Source organism: Salvelinus namaycush, unplaced genomic scaffold, assembly GCF_016432855.1.
Source record: "Salvelinus namaycush isolate Seneca unplaced genomic scaffold, SaNama_1.0 Scaffold2550, whole genome shotgun sequence".
NCBI classification, from domain to species: Eukaryota; Metazoa; Chordata; class Actinopteri; order Salmoniformes; family Salmonidae; genus Salvelinus; species Salvelinus namaycush.
The window spans coordinates 1,294-27,500 of record NW_024059398.1 but is presented as its reverse complement, the minus strand read 5'-3'; the positions used below and the strand labels follow the sequence as shown (position 1 = coordinate 27,500).

Here is a 26,207-nt window from a genome sequence, read left to right as displayed (position 1 = left end):
TCACTCTCCTGTTCCTCCTCTCTCTCCTCCTTCACTCTCTCGCTCCTGTTCCTCTTCTCCCTCCTCCTTCACTCTCCTGTTCCTCTTCTCCCTCCTCCTTCACTCTCTCGCTCCTGTTCCTCTTCTCCCTCCTCCTTCACTCTCTCGCTCCTGTTCCTCTTCTCCCTCCTCCTTCACTCTCTCGCTCCTGTTCCTCTTCTCCCTCCTCCTTCACTCTCCTGTTCCTCCTCTCCCTCCTCCTTCACACTCTCTCGCTCCTGTTCCTCTTCTCCCTCCTCCTTCACTCTCTCGCTCCTGTTCCTCTTCTCCCTCCTCCTTCACTCCCTCGCTCCTATTCCTCTTCTCCCTCCTCCTTCACTCTCCTGTTCCTCTTCTCCCTCCTCCTTCACTCTCTCTCTCCTGTTCCTCCTCTCCCTCCTCCAAGTTATCTCATCAAAATATTTTGTTGCTCAGTGATTTGAATGTATTTTTAAATGATTTGGTCATGGAATCTGAAACTCTCTAAATGGAGGACATTGACTTGGATAGGTTTGTGAACAAGCTAATATTGTCTTGTGGCTAAATGAACAAACCAATGTGTGGATTGTTCTCCCTCCTTGTCCATAGACTGTTTCCAACGTAAGGAAACAAATACGTGAATATGTAAAATATCGCTGAACCACCACTTCAATGTACTTAAAGTGGGGATTGGTCAAGAACATGTTACTATTTTTCTACTGTTTTCTACTATTATATATTATATTATTAGTATTAGAAATGTGTAATTAATATATAAACATTGATGTATTAATATCAATATCTTTATGTATTTCTGATATATTTTTTGGGGTCATAGACTTGAAATAATCTCAATATTGGCATGGTTTATCCGTACTTGGGAAATAAAGTTTTACTACCTAATAATTTATCCTATTACACAGTGAAGGTATGATTTGAGTGTGAGATCAAAATTTGTTGTTGTGCCCCAGAGTCTAGTTACACAGCTTCAAGTTGTTGTGCCCCAGAGTCTAGTTACACAGCTTCAAGTTATTGTGCCCCAGAGTCTAGTTACACAGCTTCAAGTTGTTGTGCCCCAGAGTCTAGTTACACAGCTTCAAGTTGTTGTGCCCAGAGTCTAGTTACACAGCTTCAAGTTGTTGTGCCCCAGAGTCTAGTTACACAGCTTCAAGTTGTTGTGCCCCAGAGTCTAGTTACACAGCTTCAAGTTGTTGTGCCCCAGAGTCTAGTTACACAGCTTCAAGTTGTTGTGCCCCAGAGTCTAGTTACACAGCTTCAAGTTGTTGTGCCCCAGAGTCTAGTTACACAGCTTCAAGTTGTTGTGCCCCAGAGTCTACTTACACAGCTTCAAGTTGTTGTGCCCCAGAGTCTAGTTACACAGCTTCAAGTTGTTGTGCCCCAGAGTCTAGTTACACAGCTTCAAGTTGTTGTGCCCCAGAGTCTAGTTACACAGCTTCAAGTTGTCTTCTTTGTCTGGTTCATTAACATGTCACCTGAAGGGTGCGTAATTGACAGGTATTTTGTGTGTGTGTGTGTGTGTGTGCGTGTGTGTGTGTGCGTGCACATATGTATATGTGGGGTGTGTCTGAGTGCATTTCCGTGTCCATGTATAGTAGTCTGTGTTCTCTCTGTGACTGTGTGGGTGGTTCCTAACCCGTTCACCATGTCTCTCCAGACTGTTCGAGGTATGCTTGAGAACCCCACCGAGGCGGTCAGTGACCTCTCCTACTTTGACTGCATCGACAGTGTCATGGAGAACTCCAAGGTAAACAACAGACTAGACACCTCCTTGATAAATATCATTTCATTCCTTCCACATTTCATTTCTTTCTTTTCCTCTCTCCCTTTCTCTTCCTTTCCTTCTATACTTCCTCCCTACTTCCTCCCTACTTCCCACATACTTCCTCCCTACTTCCCACATACTTCCTCCCTACTATGTCCTAGAATATATCCAGGGAAATGGTGGTGTTTTGTTTTTAAAATAAGATTTCACCGATCACCTTTATTACTTTATAATGTTGTATAGGTTTTTTGTGAAATAAATATATGTTTAAATATTAAAAAATATAAGTATTTTAAATATATTTGCCTTGTGTCCTGCAGGTCCTGGGGGAAGCCATGGCTGGAATCTCCCACAACGCTAAGAACAGCAATCTGCCTGAGTTTGGGGACTCTGTCAGCTCTGGCTCTAAAGCCCTGTGTGGCCTTACTGAAGCAGCTGCCCAGGTAAACCACCTTCCAGTCCAGCAGACCAGGGGGTGTCCCAAATGGCCCCCTATTCCCTGTATACCCTATGGGTGCATACCCTATGTGTTCTGTATACCCTATGGGCCCTGTATACCCAATTCCATGTAAACCCTATGGGCCCTGTATACCCTATGGGCCCTGTATACCCAATTCCCTGTATACCCTATGGGCCCTGTATACCCTATGGGCCCTGTATACCCAATTCCCTGTATACCCTATGGGCCCTGTATACCCAATTCCCTGTAAACCCTATGGGCCCTGTATACCCTATGGGCCCTGTATACCCAATTCCCTGTATACCCTATGGGCCCTGTATACCCTATGGGTTCTGTATACCCAATACCCTGTACACCCTATGGGCCCTGTATACCCAATTCCCTGTATACCCTATGGGCCCTGTATACCCTATGGGCCCTGTATACCCTATGGGCCCTGTATACCCAATTCCCTGTATACCCTATGGGCCCTGTATACCCAATTCCCTGTAAACCCTATGGGCCCTGTATACCCTATGGGCCCTGTATACCCAATTCCCTGTATACCCTATGGGCCCTGTATACCCTATGGGTTCTGTATACCCAATACCCTTTACACCCTATGGGCCCTGTATACCCAATTCCCTGTATACCCTATGGGCCCTGTATACCCTATGGGCCCTGTATACCCTATGGGCCCTGTATACCCTATTCCCTATATACCCTATGGGTCCTGGTCCAAAGTTGTGTACTACATGGAGAATAGAGTGCTATTTGGGACGCAGGCTAGCAGCCTAACGCCCACAGGGATGCATTGCATTGCATAGTTGGATGGTCCCACGCTCTAATACATCGGCCTAATTATTCTCTCAGCCAATGAGGCAATTCGATGCTGGCTTAGGAACATCTGGACCTGGGAGTGCATCTCAAATGGAGGGAAGGAGTGGTAGTCACTTTCAACAGTCAGTTCCTCTCTCAAATGGAGGGAAGGAGTGGTAGTCACTTTCAACAGTCAGTTCCTCTCAAATCACCTGGGTACATTTTACACAGTAGGGCACACATGCATACTCTCATATAACCACACAAACAAACGCCCGCACATGCTCGCTCGCATGCGCCCGTGCGCGCACACACACACACACACACACACACACACACACACACACACACACACACACACAGGCGCCTAATGACTGTGAGTAAGGCCTGGTCATGTGGGTCTGTCAGTATGTGTCTATCTGAATGCTCCATCTGCTCATTACAGTACAGTGCATTACATTACAGTACATTACAGTTCAGTACATTACAGTTCAGTACATTACAGTTCAGTACATTACAGTGCATTACATTACAGTGCATTACATTACAGTACATTACATTACAGTTCAGTACATCACAGTACATTACAGTTCATTACAGTACAGTTAATTACAGTACATTACATTACAGTTCAGTGCATCACAGTACATTACAGTTCATTACAGTACAGTTCATTACAGTACATTACATTACAGTTCAGTACATCACAGTACATTACAGTTCATTACAGTACAGTTCATTACAGTACAGTTCAGTACATCACAGTACATTACAGTTCATTACAGTACAGTTCATTACAGTACAGTTCAGTACATCACAGTACATTACAGTTCATTACAGTACACAGTTCATTACAGTACAGTACATTACAGTTCAGTACATCACAGTACATTACAGTTCAGTACATCACAGTACATTACAGTACATTACATTACAGTTCAGTACATCACAGTACATTACAGTTCAGTACATCACAGTACATCACATCACAGTACATCACAGTACATCACAGTACATTACAGTTCATTACAGTACACAGTACATTACAGTACATTACAGTACAGTTCAGTACATCACAGTACATTACAGTTCAGTACATTACAGTTCAGTACATTACAGTTCATTACAGTACAGTTCATTACAGTACATTTCATTACAGTTCAGTACATTACAGTTCATTAGTTCATTACAGTTCAGTACATTACAGTTCATTAGTTCATTACAGTTCATTACAGTTCAGTACATTACAGTTCAGTACATTACAGTTCATTAGTTCATTACAGTTCATTAGTTCATTACAGTTCATTACATTACAGTTCAGTACATTACAGTTCATTACATTACACTTCAGTACATTACAGTTCAGTACATTACAGTACAGTACAGTACAGGTCATTACAGTACAGGTCAGTACAGTACATTACAGTTCAGTACATTACAGTTCAGTACATTACAGTACAGTACATTACAGTTCATTAGTTCATTACAGTTCATTAGTTCATTACAGTTCATTACATTACAGTTCCGTTCATTACAGGTCATTAAAGTTCATTACAGTTCAGTACATTACAGTTCAGTACATTACAGTACAGTACATTACAGTTCATTAGTTCATTACAGTTCATTAGTTCATTACAGTTCATTACATTACAGTTCCGTTCATTACAGGTCATTAAAGTTCATTACAGCTCAGTACATTACAGTTCAGTTCATTACAGGTCATTACATCACAGTACATTACAGTTCATTACAGTACAGTTAATTACAGTACATTACATTACAGTTCAGTGCATCACAGTACATTACAGTTCATTACAGTACAGTTCATTACAGTACATTACATTACAGTTCAGTACATCACAGTACATTACAGTTCATTACAGTACAGTTCATTACAGTACAGTTCAGTACATCACAGTACATTACAGTTCATTACAGTACAGTTCAGTACATCACAGTACATTACAGTTCATTACAGTACACAGTTCATTACAGTACAGTACATTACAGTTCAGTACATCACAGTACATTACAGTTCAGTACATCACAGTACATTACAGTACATTACATTACAGTTCAGTACATCACAGTACATTACAGTTCAGTACATCACAGTACATCACATCACAGTACATCACAGTACATCACAGTACATTACAGTTCATTACAGTACACAGTACATTACAGTACATTACAGTACAGTTCAGTACATCACAGTACATTACAGTTCAGTACATTACAGTTCAGTACATTACAGTTCAGTACATTACAGTTCATTACAGTACATTTCATTACAGTTCAGTACATTACAGTTCATTAGTTCATTACAGTTCAGTACATTACAGTTCATTAGTTCATTACAGTTCATTACAGTTCAGTACATTACAGTTCAGTACATTACAGTTCATTTAGTTCATTACAGTTCATTAGTTCATTACAGTTCATTACATTACAGTTCAGTACATTACAGTTCATTACATTACACTTCAGTACATTACAGTTCAGTACATTACAGTACAGTACAGTACAGGTCATTACAGTACAGGTCAGTACAGTACAGTACATTACAGTTCAGTACATTACAGTTCAGTACATTACAGTACAGTACATTACAGTTCATTAGTTCATTACAGTTCATTAGTTCATTACAGTTCATTACATTACAGTTCCGTTCATTACAGGTCATTAAAGTTCATTACAGTTCAGTACATTACAGTTCAGTACATTACAGTACAGTACATTACAGTTCATTAGTTCATTACAGTTCATTAGTTCATTACAGTTCATTACATTACAGTTCCGTTCATTACAGGTCATTAAAGTTCATTACAGCTCAGTACATTACAGTTCAGTTCATTACAGGTCATTACAGTACATTACAGTTCAGTTCATTTCAGTTCAGTGCATTACAGTTCAGTTCATTACAGTACAGTACATTACAGTTCAGTACATTACAGGTCATTAAAGTTCATTTCAGTTCAGTACATTACAGTACAGTACATTACAGTTCAGTTCATTACAGGTCATTACAGTACAGGTCAGTACAGTACAGGTCAGTACAGTACATTACAGTTCAGTACATTACAGTTCAGTACATTACATTACAGTTCAGTTCATTACAGGTCATTAAAGTTCATTACAGTTCAGTGCATTACAGTACAGTACAGTACAGGTCATTACAGTTCAGTACATTACAGTTCAGTACATTACAGTTCAGTACATTACAGTTCATTACATTACATTACAGTTCAGTTCATTACAGGTCATTACAGTTCATTACAGTTCAGTGCATTACAGTACAGTACAGTACAGTACAGTACAGTACAGGTCATTACAGTACATTACAGTTCATTACATTACAGTTCAGGACATTACAGTTCAGTACATTACAGTTCATTAGTTCATTACAGTTCAGTACATTACAGTTCATTAGTTCATTACAGTTCAGTACATTACAGTTCAGTACATTACAGTTCAGTACATTACAGTTCATTACAGTTCAGTACATTAAAGTTCATTACAGCTCAGTACATTACAGTTCAGTTCATTACAGGTCATTACAGTACATTACAGTTCAGTTCATTTCAGTTCAGTGCATTACAGTTCAGTTCATTACAGTACAGTACATTACAGTTCAGTACATTACAGGTCATTAAAGTTCATTTCAGTTCAGTACATTACAGTACAGTACATTACAGTTCAGTTCATTACAGGTCATTACAGTACAGGTCAGTACAGTACAGGTCAGTACAGTACATTACAGTTCAGTACATTACAGTTCAGTACATTACATTACAGTTCAGTTCATTACAGGTCATTAAAGTTCATTACAGTTCAGTGCATTACAGTACAGTACAGTACAGGTCATTACAGTTCAGTACATTACAGTTCAGTACATTACAGTTCAGTACATTACAGTTCATTACATTACATTACAGTTCAGTTCATTACAGGTCATTACAGTTCATTACAGTTCAGTGCATTACAGTACAGTACAGTACAGGTCATTACAGTACATTACAGTTCATTACATTACAGTTCAGGACATTACAGTTCAGTACATTACAGTTCATTAGTTCATTACAGTTCAGTACATTACAGTTCATTAGTTCATTACAGTTCAGTACATTACAGTTCAGTACATTACAGTTCAGTACATTACAGTTCATTACAGTTCAGTACATTACAGTTCATTACAGTTCATTACAGTTCATTAGTTCATTACAGTTCATTAGTTCATTACAGTTCATTAGTTCATTACAGTTCATTAGTTCATTACAGTTCATTACATTACAGTTCAGTACATTACAGTACATTATGCTCTCACATTCACAATGGCTCTGCGCTACTGCCCATTGAAGAGTTGACTGTGTGTGTGTGTGTGTGTGTGTGTGTGTGTGTGTGTGTGTGTGTGTGTGTGTGTGTGTGTGTGTGTGTGTGTGTGTGTGTGTGTTTTGAGTGCATCTGTGTGCACTTGTGTGCATCTGTGTCTGAATGTTTGTTTCTGTTTCTGTGTGTGAATGCATGTTGCCATGGCAAAGAGTGAGAAAACGAGCATAACGTGAGAGATGTGCAAGATCTTGGAAAACCTTCGTCAATAGACATGTAACATGTTTTTTTGGAACACAGTTTGATAAACTCACTGCGGTGGCTCTACCCACGTGTAGCGCTGCAGATGTTAACGTCGATCAATAATAACACGTGTAGCTCTGCAGATGTTAACGTTGTCGATCAATAATAACATGTAGCTCTGCAGATGTTAACGTTGTCGATCAATAATAACATGTAGCTCTGCAGATGTTAACGTTGTCGATCAATAATAACATGTAGCTCTGCAGATGTTAACGTTGTCGATCAATAATAACATGTAGCTCTGCAGATGTTAACGTTGTCGATCAATAATAACATGTAGCTCTGCAGATGTTAACGTTGTCGATCAATAATAACATGTAGCTCTGCAGATGTTAACGTTGTCGATCAATAATAACGTGTAGCTCTGCAGATGTTAACGTTGTCGATCAATAATAACATGTAGCTCTGCAGATGTTAACGTTGTCGATCAATAATAACGTGTAGCTCTGCAGATGTTAACGTTGTCGATCAATAATAACATGTAGCTCTGCAGATGTTAACGTTGTCGATCAATAATAACATGTAGCTCTGCAGATGTTAACGTTGTCGATCAATAATAACATGTAGCTCTGCAGATGTTAACGTTGTCGATCAATAATAACATGTAGCTCTGCAGATGTTAACGTTGTCGATCAATAATAACATGTAGCTCTGCAGATGTTAACGGTGTCGATCAATAATAACATGTAGCTCTGCAGATGTTAACGGTGTCGATCAATAATAACATGTAGCTCTGCAGATGTTAACGGTGTCGATCAATAATAACATGTAGCTCTGCAGATGTTAACGTTGTCGATCAATAATAACATGTAGCTCTGCAGATGTTAACGTTGTCGATCAATAATAACATGTAGCTCTGCAGATGTTAACGTTGTCGATCAATAATAACACATGTAGCTCTGCAGATGTTAACGGTGTCGATCAATAATAACATGTAGCTCTGCAGATGTTAACGGTGTCGATCAATAATAACATGTAGCTCTGCAGATGTTAACGTTGTCGATCAATAATAACATGTAGCTCTGCAGATGTTAACGTTGTCGATCAATAATAACGTGTAGCTCTGCCGATGTTAACGTTGTCGATCAATAATAACACATGTAGCTCTGCAGATGTTAACGTTGTCGATCAATAATAACATGTAGCTCTGCAGATGTTAACGTTGTCGATCAATAATAACACATGTAGCTCTGCAGATGTTAACGTTGTCGATCAATAATAACGTGTAGCTCTGCCGATGTTAACGTTGTCGATCAATAATAACATGTAGCTCTGCAGATGTTAACGTTGTCGATCAATAATAACATGTAGCTCTGCAGATGTTAACGTTGTCGATCAATAATAACATGTAGCTCTGCAGATGTTAACATTGTCGATCAATAATAACGTGTAGCTCTGCAGATGTTAACGTTGTCGATCAATAATAACATGTAGCTCTGCAGATGTTAACGTTGTCGATCAATAATAACATGTAGCTCTGCAGATGTTAACGTTGTCGATCAATAATAACACATGTAGCTCTGCAGATGTTAACGGTGTCGATCAATAATAACATGTAGCTCTGCAGATGTTAACGTTGTCGATCAATAATAACATGTAGCTCTGCAGATGTTAACGTTGTCGATCAATAATAACATGTAGCTCTGCAGATGTTAACGTTGTCGATCAATAATAACGTGTAGCTCTGCAGATGTTAACGTTGTCGATCAATAATAACATGTAGCTCTGCAGATGTTAACGTTGTCGATCAATAATAACATGTAGCTCTGCAGATGTTAACGTTGTCGATCAATAATAACATGTAGCTCTGCAGATGTTAACGTTGTCGATCAATAATAACATGTAGCTCTGCAGATGTTAACGTTGTCGATCAATAATAACATGTAGCTCTGCAGATGTTAACGTTGTCGATCAATAATAACATGTAGCTCTGCAGATGTTAACGTTGTCGATCAATAATAACGTGTAGCTCTGCAGATGTTAACGTTGTCGATCAATAATAACATGTAGCTCTGCAGATGTTAACGTTGTCGATCAATAATAACATGTAGCTCTGCAGATGTTAACGTTGTCGATCAATAATAACATGTAGCTCTGCAGATGTTAACGTTGTCGATCAATAATAACACATGTAGCTCTGCAGATGTTAACGTTGTCGATCAATAATAACGTGTAGCTCTGCCGATGTTAACGTTGTCGATCAATAATAACATGTAGCTCTGCAGATGTTAACGTTGTCGATCAATAATAACATGTAGCTCTGCAGATGTTAACGTTGTCGATCAATAATAACATGTAGCTCTGCAGATGTTAACATTGTCGATCAATAATAACGTGTAGCTCTGCAGATGTTAACGTTGTCATAAACAGAGCTGCTACGTTAGCGATCATCTAATAAAAGCAGCCATCATCGTAGATTTTTAGCTGTAGTTTATTTTATCTACAATGTTTCCATATTTGCTCTAACTCCTGTCAGCACTTGTTACGTTTATCTTGTTTAGTTCATCCAAACCATCCATACAACATTAATTTGTCTGAAATGTTACAGGGTGCCTACCTGGTTGGAGTGTCAGACCCTAAAAGCCACGCGGGCCAGAAGGGGTTGGTGGACCCTGGCCAGTTTGCCCGTGCCAACCAGTCCATCCAGATGGCATGCCAGAACCTGGTGGACCCGGCCTGCACCCAGTCCCAGGTAAAACACACACACACACACACACACAGGTGCCTGCGCACAAACACACACGTCGTCAGCGGTCCCTCGCAGTCAAGGATGACTTTGGTTAGGCTTTGTGTGTTCTAATATTAACGAGTAGCACACACACACACACACACACACACACACATATGATCGTATGAATGAACACTCATGCATTCATACACTCACCTGCTTACTCAAGGTACATGGATAAACACACGCATGCACACACAAATAAACACACACACCTGCAAACTCTCATACACTCACTGACAACCTCATTGACTCCCTCACTCACACGTCATACCACACAGACCATACATCTACCCAACCTCATTGACTCCCTCACTCACACGTCATACCACACAGACCATACATCTACCCAACCTCATTGACTCCCTCCCTCACACGTCATACCACACAGACCATACATCTAACCAACCTCATTGACTCCCTCACTCACACGTCATACCACACAGACCATACATCTACCCAACCTCATTGACTCCCTCACTCACACGTCATACCACACAGACCATACATCTAACCAACCTAACCTTGCTCTGCATACCATTTTCTGTCCACTGTATACAGAATCAAGGTGAATAAAGAGGATCAATATTTCTGAACAGAAGCCGTTTTCCGTCTTTTAGCTGCCTACTTCAGACACCTCCTCTTGTTTCCCAAGGTCCTCTCTGCCGCCACCATCGTCGCCAAGCACACGTCAGCGCTGTGCAACGCCTGTCGCCTGGCCTCCTCCAAAACAGCCAACCCTGTTGCCAAGCGACAGTTTGTCCAGTCTGCTAAGGAGGTGGCCAACAGCACAGCCAATCTGGTCAAGTCCATCAAAGTGAGTAATAGTAACTACTTTCTGAATTCATATGTACTATGTGCCATTCAATGTACAGGTTAGGGCTGCAGCAAGGTACATCGTTAATGTGACAGACACTTGCAGGGTGACTCCATGCCCCAAGTTCAGTGGCAATTATCTAACAACAACCCATGCAATGAGAAATACACTTCTGAAATATGTCCCTGACAGTGCAGTTAAATCCACCTTGGAGCAAATGTTTATATTTATATATATTTTTTACTGCTGTTTTAGAATGGCATTCCATCACTAATGAATGTAACCCTGTTTGTGCGTTGTGTCTGTAGGCTCTGGATGGAGCGTTTAACCAGCAGAACAGAGAGAAGTGTAGGGTCGCCACAGGGCCCCTGATAGAAGCTGTGGATAACCTCACCGCCTTCGCCTCCAACCCAGAATTCGCCAGCGTGCCCGCTCAGATCAGCGCTGAGGTACTACAGTTCACTGGCCTTCCCAACTGTCTCTGTGGTTACGCTGTCCCTTCCCTACTGTCTCTGTGGTTACGCTCTCTTCCCTACTGTCTCTGTGGTTACGCTGTCCTTTCCCTACTGTCTCTGTGGTTACGCTGTCCCTTCCCTACTGTCTATGTGGTTACGCTGTCCCTTCCCTACTGTCTCTGTGGTTACGCTGTCCTTTCCCTACTGTCTCTGTGGTTACGCTGTCCCTTCCCTACTGTCTCTGTGGTTACGCTGTCCCCTCCCTACTGTCTTTGTGGTTACGCTGTCCCTTCCCTACTGTCTCTGTGGTTACGCTGTCCTTTCCCTACTGTCTCTGTGGTTACGCTGTCCTTTCCCTACTGTCTCTGTGGTTACGCTGTCCCTTCCCCTACTGTCTCTGTGGTTACGCTCTCTTCCCTACTGTCTCTGTGGTTACGCTGTCCTTTCCCTACTGTCTATGTGGTTACGATGTCCCTTCCCTACTGTCTATGTGGTTACGCTGTCCCTTCCCTACTGTCTCTGTGGTTACGCTGTCCTTTCCCTACTGTCTCTGTGGTTACGATGTCCCTTCCCTACTGTCTCTGTGGTTACGCTGTCCCTTCCCTACTGTCTATGTGGTTACGCTGTCCCTTCCCTACTGTCTCTGTGGTTACGCTGTCCCTTCCCTACTGTCTATGTGGTTACGCTGTCCCTTCCCTACTGTCTCTGTGGTTACGCTGTCCCTTCCCTACTGTCTCTGTGGTTACGCTGTCCTTTCCCTACTGTCTGTGGTTACGCTGTCCCTTCCCTACTGTCTCTGTGGTTACGCTGTCCCTTCCCTACTGTCTATGTGGTTACGCTGTCCCTTCCCTACTGTCTCTGTGGTTACGCTGTCCCTTCCCTACTGTCTCTGTGGTTACGCTGTCCCTTCCCTACTGTCTCTGTGGTTACGCTGTCCCTTCCCTACTGTCTCTGTGGTTACGCTGTCCCTTCCCTACTGTCTCTGTGGTTACGCTGTCCTTTCCCTACTGTCTCTGTGGTTACGCTGTCCCTTCCCTACTGTCTATGTGGTTACGCTGTCCCTTCCCTACTGTCTCTGTGGTTACGCTGTCCCTTCCCTACTGTCTCTGTGGTTACGCTGTCCCTTCCCTACTGTCTCTGTGGTTACGCTGTCCCTTCTCTACTGTCTCTGTGGTTACGATGTCCCTTCCCTACTGTCTCTGTGGTTACGCTGTCCCTTCCCTACTGTCTCTGTGGTTACGCTGTCCCTTCCCTACTGTCTCTGTGGTTATGCTGTCCCTTCCCTACTGTCTCTGTGGTTACGCTGTCCTTTCCCTACTGTCTCTGTGGTTACGCTGTCCTTTCCCTACTGTCTCTGTGGTTACGCTGTCCCTTCCCTACTGTCTCTGTGGTTACGCTGTCCCTTCCGTCTCTGTGGTTACGCTGTCCCTTCCGTCTCTGTGGTTACGCTGTCCCCTCCCTACTGTCTCTGTGGTTACGCTGTCCCTTCCCTACTGTCTCTGTGGTTACGCTGTCCCTTCCCTACTGTCTCTGTGGTTACGCTGTCCTTTCCCTACTGTCTCTGTGGTTACGCTGTCCCTTCCGTCTCTGTGGTTACGCTGTCCCTTCCGTCTCTGTGGTTACGCTGTCCCCTCCCTACTGTCTCTGTGGTTACGCTGTCCCTTCCCTACTGTCCCTGTGGTTATGCTGTCCCTTCCCTACTGTCTCTGTGGTTAAGCTGTCCCTTCCCTACTGTCTCTGTGGTTACGCTCTCCCCCTGTACTTTCCTCTACGTAAGCAAGTAGCCAGAAATGGCCCATTTGGCAGCTTGATGTACACTGCCTACCCCTTAACCCCAATTCTTCTCCTTAATGCTGAGGCATTAGATCCTGTTTCTAAGTATTTGGTATGACTTGACCAGGGATCAAACCCCCAACCTTCCAATCTCAGGGTGGACACTCTAACCACAAGACTACTGAACTTGTTGTCCTGCCCGATGAAAATAAAGCCAGATTCAGATGAAGCCTACATGGTGAATGTGACACATCACTTCAACGCCGAGCCAACATTATGAATCTGCCATCAATGTCTAATGTTAATAGATTTTAATACTGATGACATGAGATACTACCTTGTCCACTTTTTGGGCTGGAGAGACAACGGAGACGGGAACATCAGATATTACACAGTCAACCAGAATGTTGTCTCTTGTTCCAACCCCCAGGGCCTGGCAGCGATGGAGCCCATCGTGGCTGCAGCTAAGACCATGCTGGAGAGCTCCACAGGTCTGATCCAGACCGCTCGCTCCCTGGCCGTCAACCCCAAAGACCCCCCCAAGTGGTCAGTGCTGGCCGGACACTCCAGGACCGTTTCCGACTCCATCAAGAAACTTATCACCAACATGAGGTAACAGTTAACATGTTCAGTTACCACAGCAGAGATAAATACTGTGTCAACATGAGGTAACAGTTAACATGTTCAGTTACCACAGCAGAGATAAATACTGTCAACATGAGGTAACAGTTAACATGTTCAGTTACCACAGCAGAGATAAATACTGTCAACATGAGGTAACAGTTAACATGTTCAGTTACCACAGCAGAGATAAATACTGTGTCAACATGAGGTAACAGTTAACATGTTCAGTTACCACAGCAGAGATAAATACTGTCAACATGAGGTAACAGTTAACATGGTCAGTTACCACAGCAGAGATAAATACTGTGTCAACATGAGGTAACAGTTAACATGTTCAGTTACCACAGCAGAGATAAATACTGTCAACATGAGGTAACAGTTAACATGGTCAGTTACCACAGCAGAGATAAATACTGTGTCAACATGAGGTAACAGTTAACATGGTCAGTTACCACAGCAGAGATAAATACTGTGTCAACATGAGGTAACAGTCAACATGTTCAGTTACCACAGCAGAGATAAATACTGTGTCAACATGAGGTAACAGTCAACATGTTCAGTTACCACAGCAGAGATAAATACTGTGTCAACATGAGGTAACAGTCAACATGTTCAGTTACCACAGCAGAGATAAATACTGTGTCAACATGAGGTAACAGTCAACATGGTCAGTTACCACAGCAGTTACCACAGCAGAGATAAATACTGTGTCAACATGAGGTAACATTTAACATGTTCAGTTACCACAGCAGAGATAAATACTGTCAACATGAGGTAACAGTTAACATGTTCAGTTACCACAGCAGAGATAAATACTGTCAACATGAGGTAACAGTTAACATGTTCAGTTACCACAGCAGAGATAAATACTGTCAACATGAGGTAACAGTTAACATGTTCAGTTACCACAGCAGAGATAAATACTGTGTCAACATGAGGTAACAGTCAACATGGTCAGTTACCACAGCAGTTACCACAGCAGAGATAAATACTGTCAACATGAGGTAACAGTTAACATGTTCAGTTACCACAGCAGAGATAAATACTGTCAACATGAGGTAACAGTTAACATGGTCAGTTGCCACAACAGCGAAATTACGTAAAGTTTTGTAAAATTCCCAGGTTACTGGCGTAAAGCTACTCACTGGGTTGGTGTTTAATTTTTAGAAATATTCATGGAGCCATTGAGACATATCTCTGTGAGAGAGAAATAAAGTATCTTTATTCCAAGGTATCAAGGTTAAAAAACACAAATCTTTAGGAAGTCTTGTCATTTTGGCTTCTCCAAAACCATTTCTCAAGTACTGTGTGTGTCTATGCGTGTGTACAGAGACAAAGCCCCAGGCCAGAGGGAGTGTGACGAGGCCATCGAGGTGCTGAACAACTGTATTCGGGAGGTGGACCAGGCCTCCCTGGCAGCCATCAGCCAGCAGCTCACCCCAAGAGAGGACATCTCCCAGGAGGTGTGTGTTTCTGTCTGTGTCTTGTCTGGCTGTTCCTCTGGCTGTTCCTCTGTCTGGCTCGCTGGCTATCAGTGTAATGTTTCCTGTAGAGGTGTGTGTGTGTATGTATGTGTGTGTGTATGTGTGTGTGTGTGTGTGTGTGTGTGTGTGTGTGTGTGTGTGCACTCTCATAAGACCAAGAGCATTTACAGTGCCTTTGGAAAGTATTCAGACCCCTTGACTTTTTCCACATTTTGTTACGTTACAACCTTATTCAACAATGGATATAAAAATACTCAGCAATCTACACACAATATCCCATAAAGACAGATTTTTAGAAATTTTTGCAAATGTTTTAAACATAAAAGAAAACAGCTTATTTACGTACAGAACCAGTCAAAAGTTTGGACACACCTACTCATTCAAGGGTTTTTCTTTACTTTTACAATTTTCTGCAAGCTGTCATCAAGGCAAAGGGTGGCTACTTTGAAGAATCTCAAATAAGCAATATATTTAGGTTTGTTCAACACTTTTTTTGGTTACTACATGATTCCATATGTGTTATTCCATAGGTTTATGTCTTCACTATTATTCTACAATGTAGAAAATAGTACAAATAAAGAAAAACCCTTGAGTGAGTAGGTGTGTCTAAACTTTAGACTGGTACTGTAAGTATTCAGACTCTGCGATGAGACACGAAGTTGAGCTCAGGTGCATCCTGTTTCCATTGATCGTCCTTGAGATGTTTCTACAACTTAATTGGCGTCCACTTGTGGTAAATTCAATTGATTGGACATGATTTAGAAAGGCACACACTTGTCTACATAAGGTCCCATAGTTGACAGCGCATGTCAGAGCAAAAACCAAGCCACGAGGTCGAAGGAATTGCCTGTAGAGCTCCTAGACAGGATTGTGTCGAGGCACAGATCTGGGGAAGGGTACCAAAACATTTCTGCAGCATTGAAGGTCCCCAAGAACACAGTGGCCTCCCTCGTTCTTCAATGGAAGAAGTTTGGAACCACCAAGACTCTTCCTAGAGCTGGCCGCCCGGCCAAACTGAGCAATCGGGGGAGAAGGGCCTTGATCAGGGATGTGACCAAGAACCCGATGGTCACTCTGACAGAGCTCCAGAGTTCCTCTGTGGAGATGGTTGTTCTTCTGGAAGGTTCTCCCATCTCTGCAGCACTCCACCAATCAGGCCTTTATGGTAGAGTGGCCAGACGGAAACCACTCCTTGGTAAAAGGCACATGACAGCCAGCTTGGAGTTTGCCAAAAGGCACCTAAAGGACTCTGATCATGAGAAAATATTCTCTGGTCTGATGAAACCAAGCTTGAACTCTTTGGCCTGAATGCCAAGCATCACGTCTGGAGGAAACTTGGCATCATCCCTACTGTGAAGCATGGTGGTGGCAGCTTCATGCTGTGGGGATGTTTTTCAGCGGCAGGGACTGGGAGACTAGTCAGGATCGAGGCAAAGATGAACGGAGCAAAGTACAGAGAGATCCTTGATGAAAACCTGCTCAAGACCTCAGACCGGGGCAAAAGTTCACCTTCCAACAGGACAACGACCCTAAGCACACAGCCAAGACAGCGCAAGAGTGGCTTCGGGACAAGTCACGGAATGTCCTTGAGTGGCCCAGCCAGAGCCTGTACTTGAACCCGATCAAACATCTCTGGAAAGAACTGAAAATAGCTGTGCAGCAACGCTCCCCATCCAACCTGACAGAGCTTGAGAGGATCTGCAGAGAAGAATGGGAGAAACTCCCCAAATACAGGTGTGCCAAGCTTGTAGCGTCATACCCAAGAAGACTCAAGGCTGAAATCGCTGCCAAAGGTGCTTCAACAAAGTACTGAGTAAAGGGTCTGAATACTTATGTAAATGTCATATTTAATGTCGTAATTTTGTTTGTGGTTTTTTTGTTGCTTAAAACAATTAACCTGTCTTTGCTTTGTCATGATGGGTTATTGTGTGTAGATTGATGGGATTGATGATAGAATAAGGCTGTAACCTAACAAAATGTGGGAAAAGTTGAGGGCTTTGAATATTTTCCAAAGACACTGTAGATGTGTGCATGACTATACTATACTGTAACATTCCATACTATACCATACTATACTATACCTTACTATAACTTACTATACCATGACATACTATACATACCACACAATACTATCCCATACTATACTATGCTATACCATACGTTACTATACCATACTGTACTATACTGTACCATACTATACCGTACTATACTGTACTATACTGTACCGCACCATACTATACATACCACACAATACTATCCCGTACTATACCATACTATCCCATACTATACTATGCTAGTGTAACGGATGTGAAATGGCTAGCTAGTTAGCGGGTACGCGCTAATAGCGTTTCAATCAGTTACGTCACTTGCTCTGAAACCTATTAGTAGTGTTGCCCCTTGCTCTGCAAGGGCCGCGGCCTTTGTGGAGCGATGGGTAACGATGCTCAGTGGGTGACTGTTGTTGATGTGTGCAGAGGGTCCCTGGTTCGCGCCCGTGTCGGGGCGAGGGGACGTACTAAAAAGTTAAACTGTTACACTATACCATACGTTACTATACCATACTGTACTATACTGTACCATACTATACCGTACTATACTGTACTATACTGTACCGCACCATACTATACCATACTATGTCATACTATACCATACTACACTAAACCATACTATGTCATACTGTACTATACTATACTATTCCATACTATACCATTAAGCAATAAGGCCCGAGGAGGTGTGGTATACAGTCTGATATACCACGGCAGTCAGCCAATCAGCGTTCAGGGCTCGGACCACCCGATTTATAATATACTATACCATTTGTAGCTTTTTCCAGTACATCTATGTGTTTGTGTATTTGCTTCTACCATGTTGTGTGTGTGTGTTTCAGGCTCTGCATGAGCAGCTGGCAGCTTCGGTCCAGGAGATCAGCAATCTGATAGAGCCGGTGGCCATCGCAGCCCGCTCTGAGGCCTCCCATCTGGGACACAAGGTAAGAGACCCCATCCTCTTGGCCTATTTACATTATCCACATCTGTCTGGCTTTATACCTTACAGTCTAATAAAGGAAATTACATATTTAGTATCCCAACGTGCTAAGCTTTTTTTCTATCATAAAAAGCCTTCAAAGGTTGTATTTATACCGTCATATCTAGTGAATTTGTATCTACTTTACTTTGGTTCAAAGACTCGGTGCAGCTGGCTGGAGTCTGACAAAAACATACAGCAATGTGATAAAATAGAACATTTCTCAACAACAATTGGTCCTTGTCCAGATCTTCAAAGTAGACACTCCCTGTCTGATTCCTCTCGCTCTTCGTTTCTCTCTCTCTCTTCCTCCTCTTCAGGTGTCTCAGATGGTGAGCTACTTCGAGCCCCTCATCATGGCAGCCATCGGGACGGCCAGTAAGATTCAGAGCAGCCAACAGCAGATGGCGGTGTTGGACCAGACCAAGACGCTGACCGAGTCAGCCCTGCAGATGCTCTACACGGCCAAGGAGGCCGGAGGAAACCCCAAGGTCTGCTTTCTCACTATACTGTACTATACTATACGCTATACTATACTATACCGTACTATACTATACTATACTGTACTGTACGAGTCAGCCCTGCAGATGCTCTACACGGCCAAGGAGGCCGGAGGAAACCCCAATGTCTGCTTTATGACACTCATGGAAAAATCATCTATTCCAACTTTAATGTATTTGAAAATATTTGACATTATGTGTTATGTGGTCCTCTGTAGCTCAGTTGGTAGAGCATGGCGCTTTCAACGGCAGGATAGTGGGTTCGATTCCTGGGACCACCCGTACGTAAAAAGAAACATGTATGCACGCATGACTGTGAGTCGCTTTGGATAAAAGCGTCTTCTAAAGGACATAACATATACATTTAACTCCGGTCTAACCAGGGACAGCAGGGCAGCATCCATATCATCAGTGTTAATGGCAGTATTATGGTTTTTAATGCCGTGATATAGCGAGGTACTGTCTAGGTCTATTCCTACTGTAAGTGGCACTTAGTCGAAAACACGACATGGTAACACTCAATAGAAATGTATCTACCAGCGGCCCAGCTATGGTTTGATGTGTACGACATTCCACTGATCTTGTCTGTCTCTGTGTCTCTGTCTGTCTCTGTGTCTCTGTCTGTCTCTGTGTCTCTATCTGTCTCTGTCTGTCTGTCCAGGCGGCCCACACCCAGGAGGCTCTGGAGGAGTCCGTCCAGATGATGAAGGAGGCGGTAGACGACTTGGGCGCCACCCTGTCGGAGACGGCCAGCGCTGCGGGCGCCCTGGGCGGCATGGTGGACTCCATCACCGCCGCCATCAACAAGATGGAGGAGAGCCCTGCCGGCGAGCCCGACGGCTCCTTTGTGGATTACCAGACGACCATGGTGAAGACTGCCAAAGCCATCGCCGTCACCGTGCAGGAGATGGTGAGGAAGGGTGGAGGGGGGGGGGGGTTGTGAGTTTGTATGTGGTTGTGGGGGGGTTGTAAGTTTGTGTGTAGAACTGCGGGGGTTGTAGTAGTTGGATGTCATCATCAAACCATGAATGACATACACTTCCTGTGGAATGACATACACTTCCTGTGACATGATAGTTGTGTAATGGTTATATGTCTGGTAGAGAAATCTTGTTTTCCATACAGGACATTCTCTTCCCTCAGGAAAAAACATAATGAAAGATGATTAGATAAAAGGCTGTGTCTTGTTTTCAGGTGACTAAGTCCAACACCAACCCAGATGACTTGGGAGGTTTGGCCAGCGAGCTTACTAATGAGTTTGGAGAGCTAGCCACCGAGGCCAAATACGCTGCCATCACTGCAGAGAACGACGAGGTATCTGATGACAATATGTATTATATTAATGTGACTGATATGTTTGACTAAGTAGAAATGAATACATATTCTCAATGCCAGTGTGATAATGCAGTGAAAAAATGCAGTTTTATTAGCATGATAATTCTCCCAGTCCTTGGGTTGGGGAAACAGAAATACTACAGAGGAGATTCAATACCATAGAGATTCTATATGTAGTTCTACAACAGCACTGGTTTTGCTGATGGCTGCTTTATGGAGGGAAGTGTTTTACTTGTAGTGACTGTGATATGTGGTTGTCTCGCCTGCCTTTGTTGAAAATGCGCTGACTGACAGTTGGATAAGAGGGTCTGCTTAATGACCTTTTTTTTTTTTTTTTAAAGTACATTACTGAATGATACTGCACTGAAAAAGAGCTTTCTAAAGAGTCCCAACTCCTCTGTCCTTGTCCAGATTGGTTCCCACATCAAGAAGCAGGTTGGGGAGCTCGGCTTCAACTGTACTGGGCTGGTGACTAAGGCCGGAGCTCTGCAGTGTAGTCCCAACGACTCCTTCACCAAGAAGGAGCTGATCGACAGCGCACGCAAGGTCTCCGAGAAGGTGAGCCATAATGACCTATCTGTATTTCTTCCTACCTACATGTAGCTAGCCCCTGTTTTTTAAAAACATTTTATATTTGTACTGTCCTCTGTTTGTTATTTAAGCCTACTGTGTTTTATAAACCCCTCCAGATAAGAATTTTCCTCACAGGAACAATAAAGTTATTTGAATGTGAATTTGAGTTAACATAGGAGAGACCGTTGTAGCCCCTGAGAACCCAAAGGAAGCCTGGGTATCTGTCTGTTTTGACTGGTGATGCCTTCAACAACGCTACATTGTGACCTTGCCAGGACAAATTTTGAAATAGACTGGTTTCCCGTGATTGACAATACTCCGATTGGGATTGAAATGTTGTCTGTTTGGTCTGGATCTTAATAAATCACAGTTGGACCATGTCAGAGTTGCAGACATTAAACCATAACATCTCTTCTCTCCGTCAGGTGTCTCATGTGCTGGCGGCCCTTCAGGCTGGTAACCGTGGCACCCAAGCCTGCATCACAGCGGCCAGTACTGTGTCGGGCATCATCGCCGACCTGGACACCACCATCATGTTCGCCACCGCCGGCACGCTCAACCGTGAGAACTCTGAAACCTTCGCCGACCACAGGTACTGTATATCCAGTAGTCTGGTGTAATATTTGATGCTGGGGTTATTAACTATGGTAGCCTGGTGTAATATTTGATGCTGGGGTTATTAACTATGGTATTCTGGTGTCATATTTGATGCTGGGGTTATTAACTATGGTAGCCTGGTGTAATATTTGATGCTGGGGTTAACTATGGTAGCCTGGTGTAATATTTGATACTGGGGTTATTAACTGTTGGGCTTGGGAGGGTAAAGGTGGTTAATCCTAATTTTTAAAGGTCTGTCTTTTCATTATATGTGTGAATATACAAGGTAGAAAGTAGATTTTATACAATATTTGATAGAACTTTATTTGTGTCAGTTATTTGTGTACTCACCCATAGAACACGTCATCATTATCCAGAACACAATACTATTATACTCTAGGGCCGGGACGATACCAGAACACAATATTTTTCCATATATATTTTTTTAACATGAAGCAGATCCAGGTCTTTGGTCCGTTTGAAAACCTGCTGTATGTAAAACCTTGTGTGTTATAGCTTGTTAAATAAATACATGTGACTCTGGATGACAATTCAATGATGTTTATTTCCAACATAGGGATGTTTTCCTAAAGAAGTTACATCCGCTTCGTGTTTTGTTTCCTTGCCACGATACTAAGGAGTATGGCGATACTGGTGTCGTCCCACACCTATCATGCACATCACTGCACATAAACAGCTCTAAACAGTGATTGATATTACATAAATAACTGTGAATACATATGTCTCATGGTGCCCCTCCCAGAGAGCACATCCTAAAGACAGCCAAGGCGCTGGTGGAGGACACCAAGCTGCTGGTCTCTGGTGCCGGGGCCAGCCAGGAGAGACTGGCCCAGGCTGCCCAGTCCTCCGTCATCACCATCACCAAACTGGCCGACGTGGTAAAACTGGGCGCCGCCAGCCTGGGCGCCGAGGACCCCGAGACACAGGTACGACTGTTAGAAGCATGGTCGTCCCATATTGTTCCCATCCAAAAAGCACTGACATTTTTATTCAGGGTGCCAGTAATATCTCTAGTTAATATCTCTAGTTAACTTAAAATAAGGAGACTCACATACATTGGAATTTAAAATTTGATTCAAAAGAAGCCATTTCCATACACTATTCTTGCTTTGAAACTTTTACTTTTTCATTTCAAAAGCCAATATCTGGGTCTATCGACTTTTGTCAAAGCAGTTATGTGAGTAGTAGTAATAATCGGCTAGTTTTATAGTAAGTAGTAGTAGTAAGTAGTTGTTTTGTTGTTGTTGCAGTAGTAGTAAGTAGTGGTTTTGTAGCAGCAGCAGTAGTTGTTTTGTAGTTGTAGTAGTAGTTGTTTTGTAGTTGTAGTTGTTTTGTAGTACTAGTAGTAGTAAGTAGTGTTTTTGTAGCAGCAATAGTAGTAGTAGTAAGTAGCTGTTTTGTACTAGTAGTAGTAAGTAGTTGTTTTGTAGTAGTACTAGTAGTAGTAAGTAGTTGTTTTATAGTAGCAGTAGTAAGTAGTCGTTTTATAGTAGCAGTAGTAAGTAGTCGTTTTATAGTAGCAGTAGTTGTTTTGTAGTACTAGTACTAGTAGTAGTAAGTAGTCGTTTTGTAGTAGTAGTAAGTAGTCGTTTTATAGTAGCAGTAGTTGTTTTGTAGTAGTAGTAAGTAGTCGTTTTATAGTAGCAGTCTTTGTTTTGTAGTAGTAGTACTAGTAGTAGTAAGTAGTTGTTTTTAAAGTAGTAGTAGTCGTTTTTATAGTAGTAGTAGTTTATTGTAGTCGTTGTTTTGTAGTAGTAGTAAGACCTTGCAATGCTTTTTATACTAGTGTTTAATCGAGTGCTCTCTCTCTGTGCTTGCCTTCCTCTCTTCATTCTTCCTCTGTTCACTTCAAAAGGCTCTTTTTTCTTCTCACGGGACAGATCTCTGTACAAATGTGGGTACTCTCTTCCCTTTTGTCTGAATATGAACTGACTCAAAATGTCCTTTGTCTGTGCTCTTTGGAGTGGCCATCAGTTATAGTGTATACACTACCACAGACTATAAAGACATCTGTCTGTGGTTGAGATTAGGATGAATAAAGACACACTGGGTGACCCACTGAGGTCCGTTCATTCTGTTGTCCAACTTCGGTCCTGGAGAGTTACTGGGTGTTCAGGCTTTTATTCCAGCCCATTTCAAACACACCTGGGCCTGTATCCACAAAGTGTCTCAGAGTAGGAGTGCCGATCTAGAATCTGTCCATATAATCTTATTCATTATGATCTAGGATCAGGTCCCATCTGTCCATATAATCTTATTTTTTACGAGGCAAAACCGATCCTAGATCAGCACCCTTACACTGAGAGACTTTGTGGATACGGGCCAAGATTTAAATAATCAACCAATCATGATCTTCAGGGCTGTATGAAAAGCCTGCAGACACAGCAGATCTTCATGACTAGAGTTCAGAGAGCTACAGGAGGAGCCAAGTGTAGCAAGATGTTTTGAGTTGATAATGCTACACTCCATGCCCCTCCCTTCAGTAACTACATTAGCCACCACATGCCTCAAACCTGCTACAGACGTATTGACTTTTTAACTGTGGTGGACGTTCATTCTTCAGCTAATGTAATTTAAGGGTTCTCGACTGAATTGCTGACATGGTTTCTATGCTTAAGCACAAATAGCCTTAAGAAACCACCAATGTGCATTAAAGTTTCCAAGAGCATCAGCATTTACGAGCTTCCTGTTTACAAGGTCAGCTATGCAGACAAAAACCAAAGGCATATGTGAGGTCTTTATTCATTCTGATGTTTTTCAAAGGTGTGTTCTCATCTCTAATACTTACGGTATACGGTTGATTTGAAACGTTTTTTAACGTTTTTAATGTTTATTTGCTGCCGGGCTCTGACTAACTAGCCACCCTCACTTTGTACAGCTTCGATTCGATTGGGTTTGATTGGCTCATATTTGATGGGTTGGATTTGGCTCATTTGATTGGTCCATTTTCCGATCTGTCCAATGGTGTTCCATTTTCTTCTAGCTGCTGCTCCCATCTCTGCTTGGCTCCTCCCTAACCATCCTATTGGTAATCATGCCCCACAATGCATTGGTGAATGCGCTAATTTGAACAACAGGCTGTTTTTGTTCAACCTGCTTATTCCCAGTAATTGCTACTTTGTCTGGAGTACTTTTCATTTACAATGTCAGTGGAAATCTAGGAAGAATGGCTCTACTGAGTTCTTTCAATACATTGTCTAGTGGTCCCACCTTTATGACTATAGTCATCCAAAACCTAACTGCTTTTATCTGCTGTCTCATCAAGTCTGTTATGGGTATGAATAGACACTGTAATTGGTATGATTAGACACTTATTGGTATGAATAGACACTGTTATTGGTATGAAATGACACTGTTATTAGTATGATTAGACACTGAGGTTTTTGGTCAGATTCTCTATTACCTGTGAATCTCTTACCATCCCATTCCATCATTCTTCACGAGGATGTTCCCGCTGTGTGTGTGTGTGTGTGTGTGTGTGTGTGTGTGTGTGTGTGTGTGTGTGTGTGTGTGTGTGTGTGTGTGTGTGTGTGTGCGTGTGCGTGTGCGTGTGCGTGTGCGTGTGCGTGTGCGTGTGCGTGCGCGTGCGTGCGTGTGCGTGTGCGTGCGTGCGTGCGCGTTACCAGCCAGTAGATGTCATTGTTTTACCATTGTAAACCTCCAGTCACTTGTTTCCTTCTCTGGTGGGCCCTCTATAGGTGGTCCTGATCAACGCTGTCAAAGACGTTGCCAAGGCTCTGAGTGACCTCATCAGCGCTACCAAGGCCGCTGCAGGCAAGCCTCACGACGACCCTGCCATGCTGCAGCTGAAGAACTCTGCCAAGGTAAAATAGTCCTCTTCTGGGCCTGAGGTTGATCCAGGGCAAAAGGCTGCTGCCCTCGGCACATATGCCATCCCTTGCCTGCGTGGGATCGAATCCCAACCTGTACCGGTCTTCACACTATGTTCCATCTATCTGTCTCGTCTTCATTTCTGTCTATCCCTTTCAATAAAACTGGAAAAATACTTTCAAATATATTTATGTAATAGTCCCCAGTTTCTCTGTAGCTCTGGACTGCTGCTAAGGCTGTGATGTCACTAACACGTATTGGGTCTCTAACACCAGTCTCCCTCTTATATACAGTAAATGATTTAAATGAATTGCACTTTTATATTTATTTATTTATATATACACTACTGTTCAAAACACACACACACGTTCAAAAGTTTGGGGTCACTTAGAAATGTCCTTGTTTTTGAAAGAAAAATCACATTTTGTGTACATCCAATTGATCAGAAATACAGTGTAGACATTGTTAATGTTGTAAATGACTATTGTAGCTGGAAACGGCAGATTTATTTTTCTTTTTTTATGGAATATCTACATAGGTGTACAGAGGCCCATTATCAGCAACCATCACTCCTGTGTTCCAATGGCACATTGTGTTATCTAATCCAAGTTTATAATTTTAAAAGGCTAATTGATCATTAGAAAACCCTTTTGCAATTATGTTAGCACAGCTGAAAACTGTTGTTCTGATTAAAGAAGCAATAAAACTGTCCTTCTTTAGACTAGTTGAGTATCTGGAGCATCAACATTTGTGGGTTCTATTACAGGCTCAAAAT

The 26,207-nt window shown here is 42.4% G+C and overlaps 1 protein-coding gene across 1 annotated transcript in view; it reads left to right on the top strand.

The window, feature by feature from the left end:
• Positions 1-25,425, top strand: part of LOC120039124 (talin-1-like) — a gene marked incomplete at its 3' end in the record, with an annotated part of 32,871 nt that extends 7,446 nt beyond the window's left edge. The window contains exons 8-22 of the mRNA XM_038984650.1: positions 1,673-1,762; positions 2,101-2,223; positions 10,219-10,362; positions 11,054-11,215; positions 11,524-11,664; positions 13,874-14,055; positions 15,398-15,530; positions 18,439-18,540; positions 18,896-19,066; positions 19,737-19,985; positions 20,270-20,389; positions 20,822-20,968; positions 21,409-21,575; positions 22,344-22,527; positions 25,300-25,425. Coding sequence (XP_038840578.1) covers positions 1,673-1,762; positions 2,101-2,223; positions 10,219-10,362; positions 11,054-11,215; positions 11,524-11,664; positions 13,874-14,055; positions 15,398-15,530; positions 18,439-18,540; positions 18,896-19,066; positions 19,737-19,985; positions 20,270-20,389; positions 20,822-20,968; positions 21,409-21,575; positions 22,344-22,527; positions 25,300-25,425 — 2,241 coding nt within the window. The remainder of the gene's footprint in view (positions 1-1,672; positions 1,763-2,100; positions 2,224-10,218; positions 10,363-11,053; positions 11,216-11,523; positions 11,665-13,873; positions 14,056-15,397; positions 15,531-18,438; positions 18,541-18,895; positions 19,067-19,736; positions 19,986-20,269; positions 20,390-20,821; positions 20,969-21,408; positions 21,576-22,343; positions 22,528-25,299) is intronic.
• Positions 25,426-26,207: the final 782 nt, after the last annotated feature.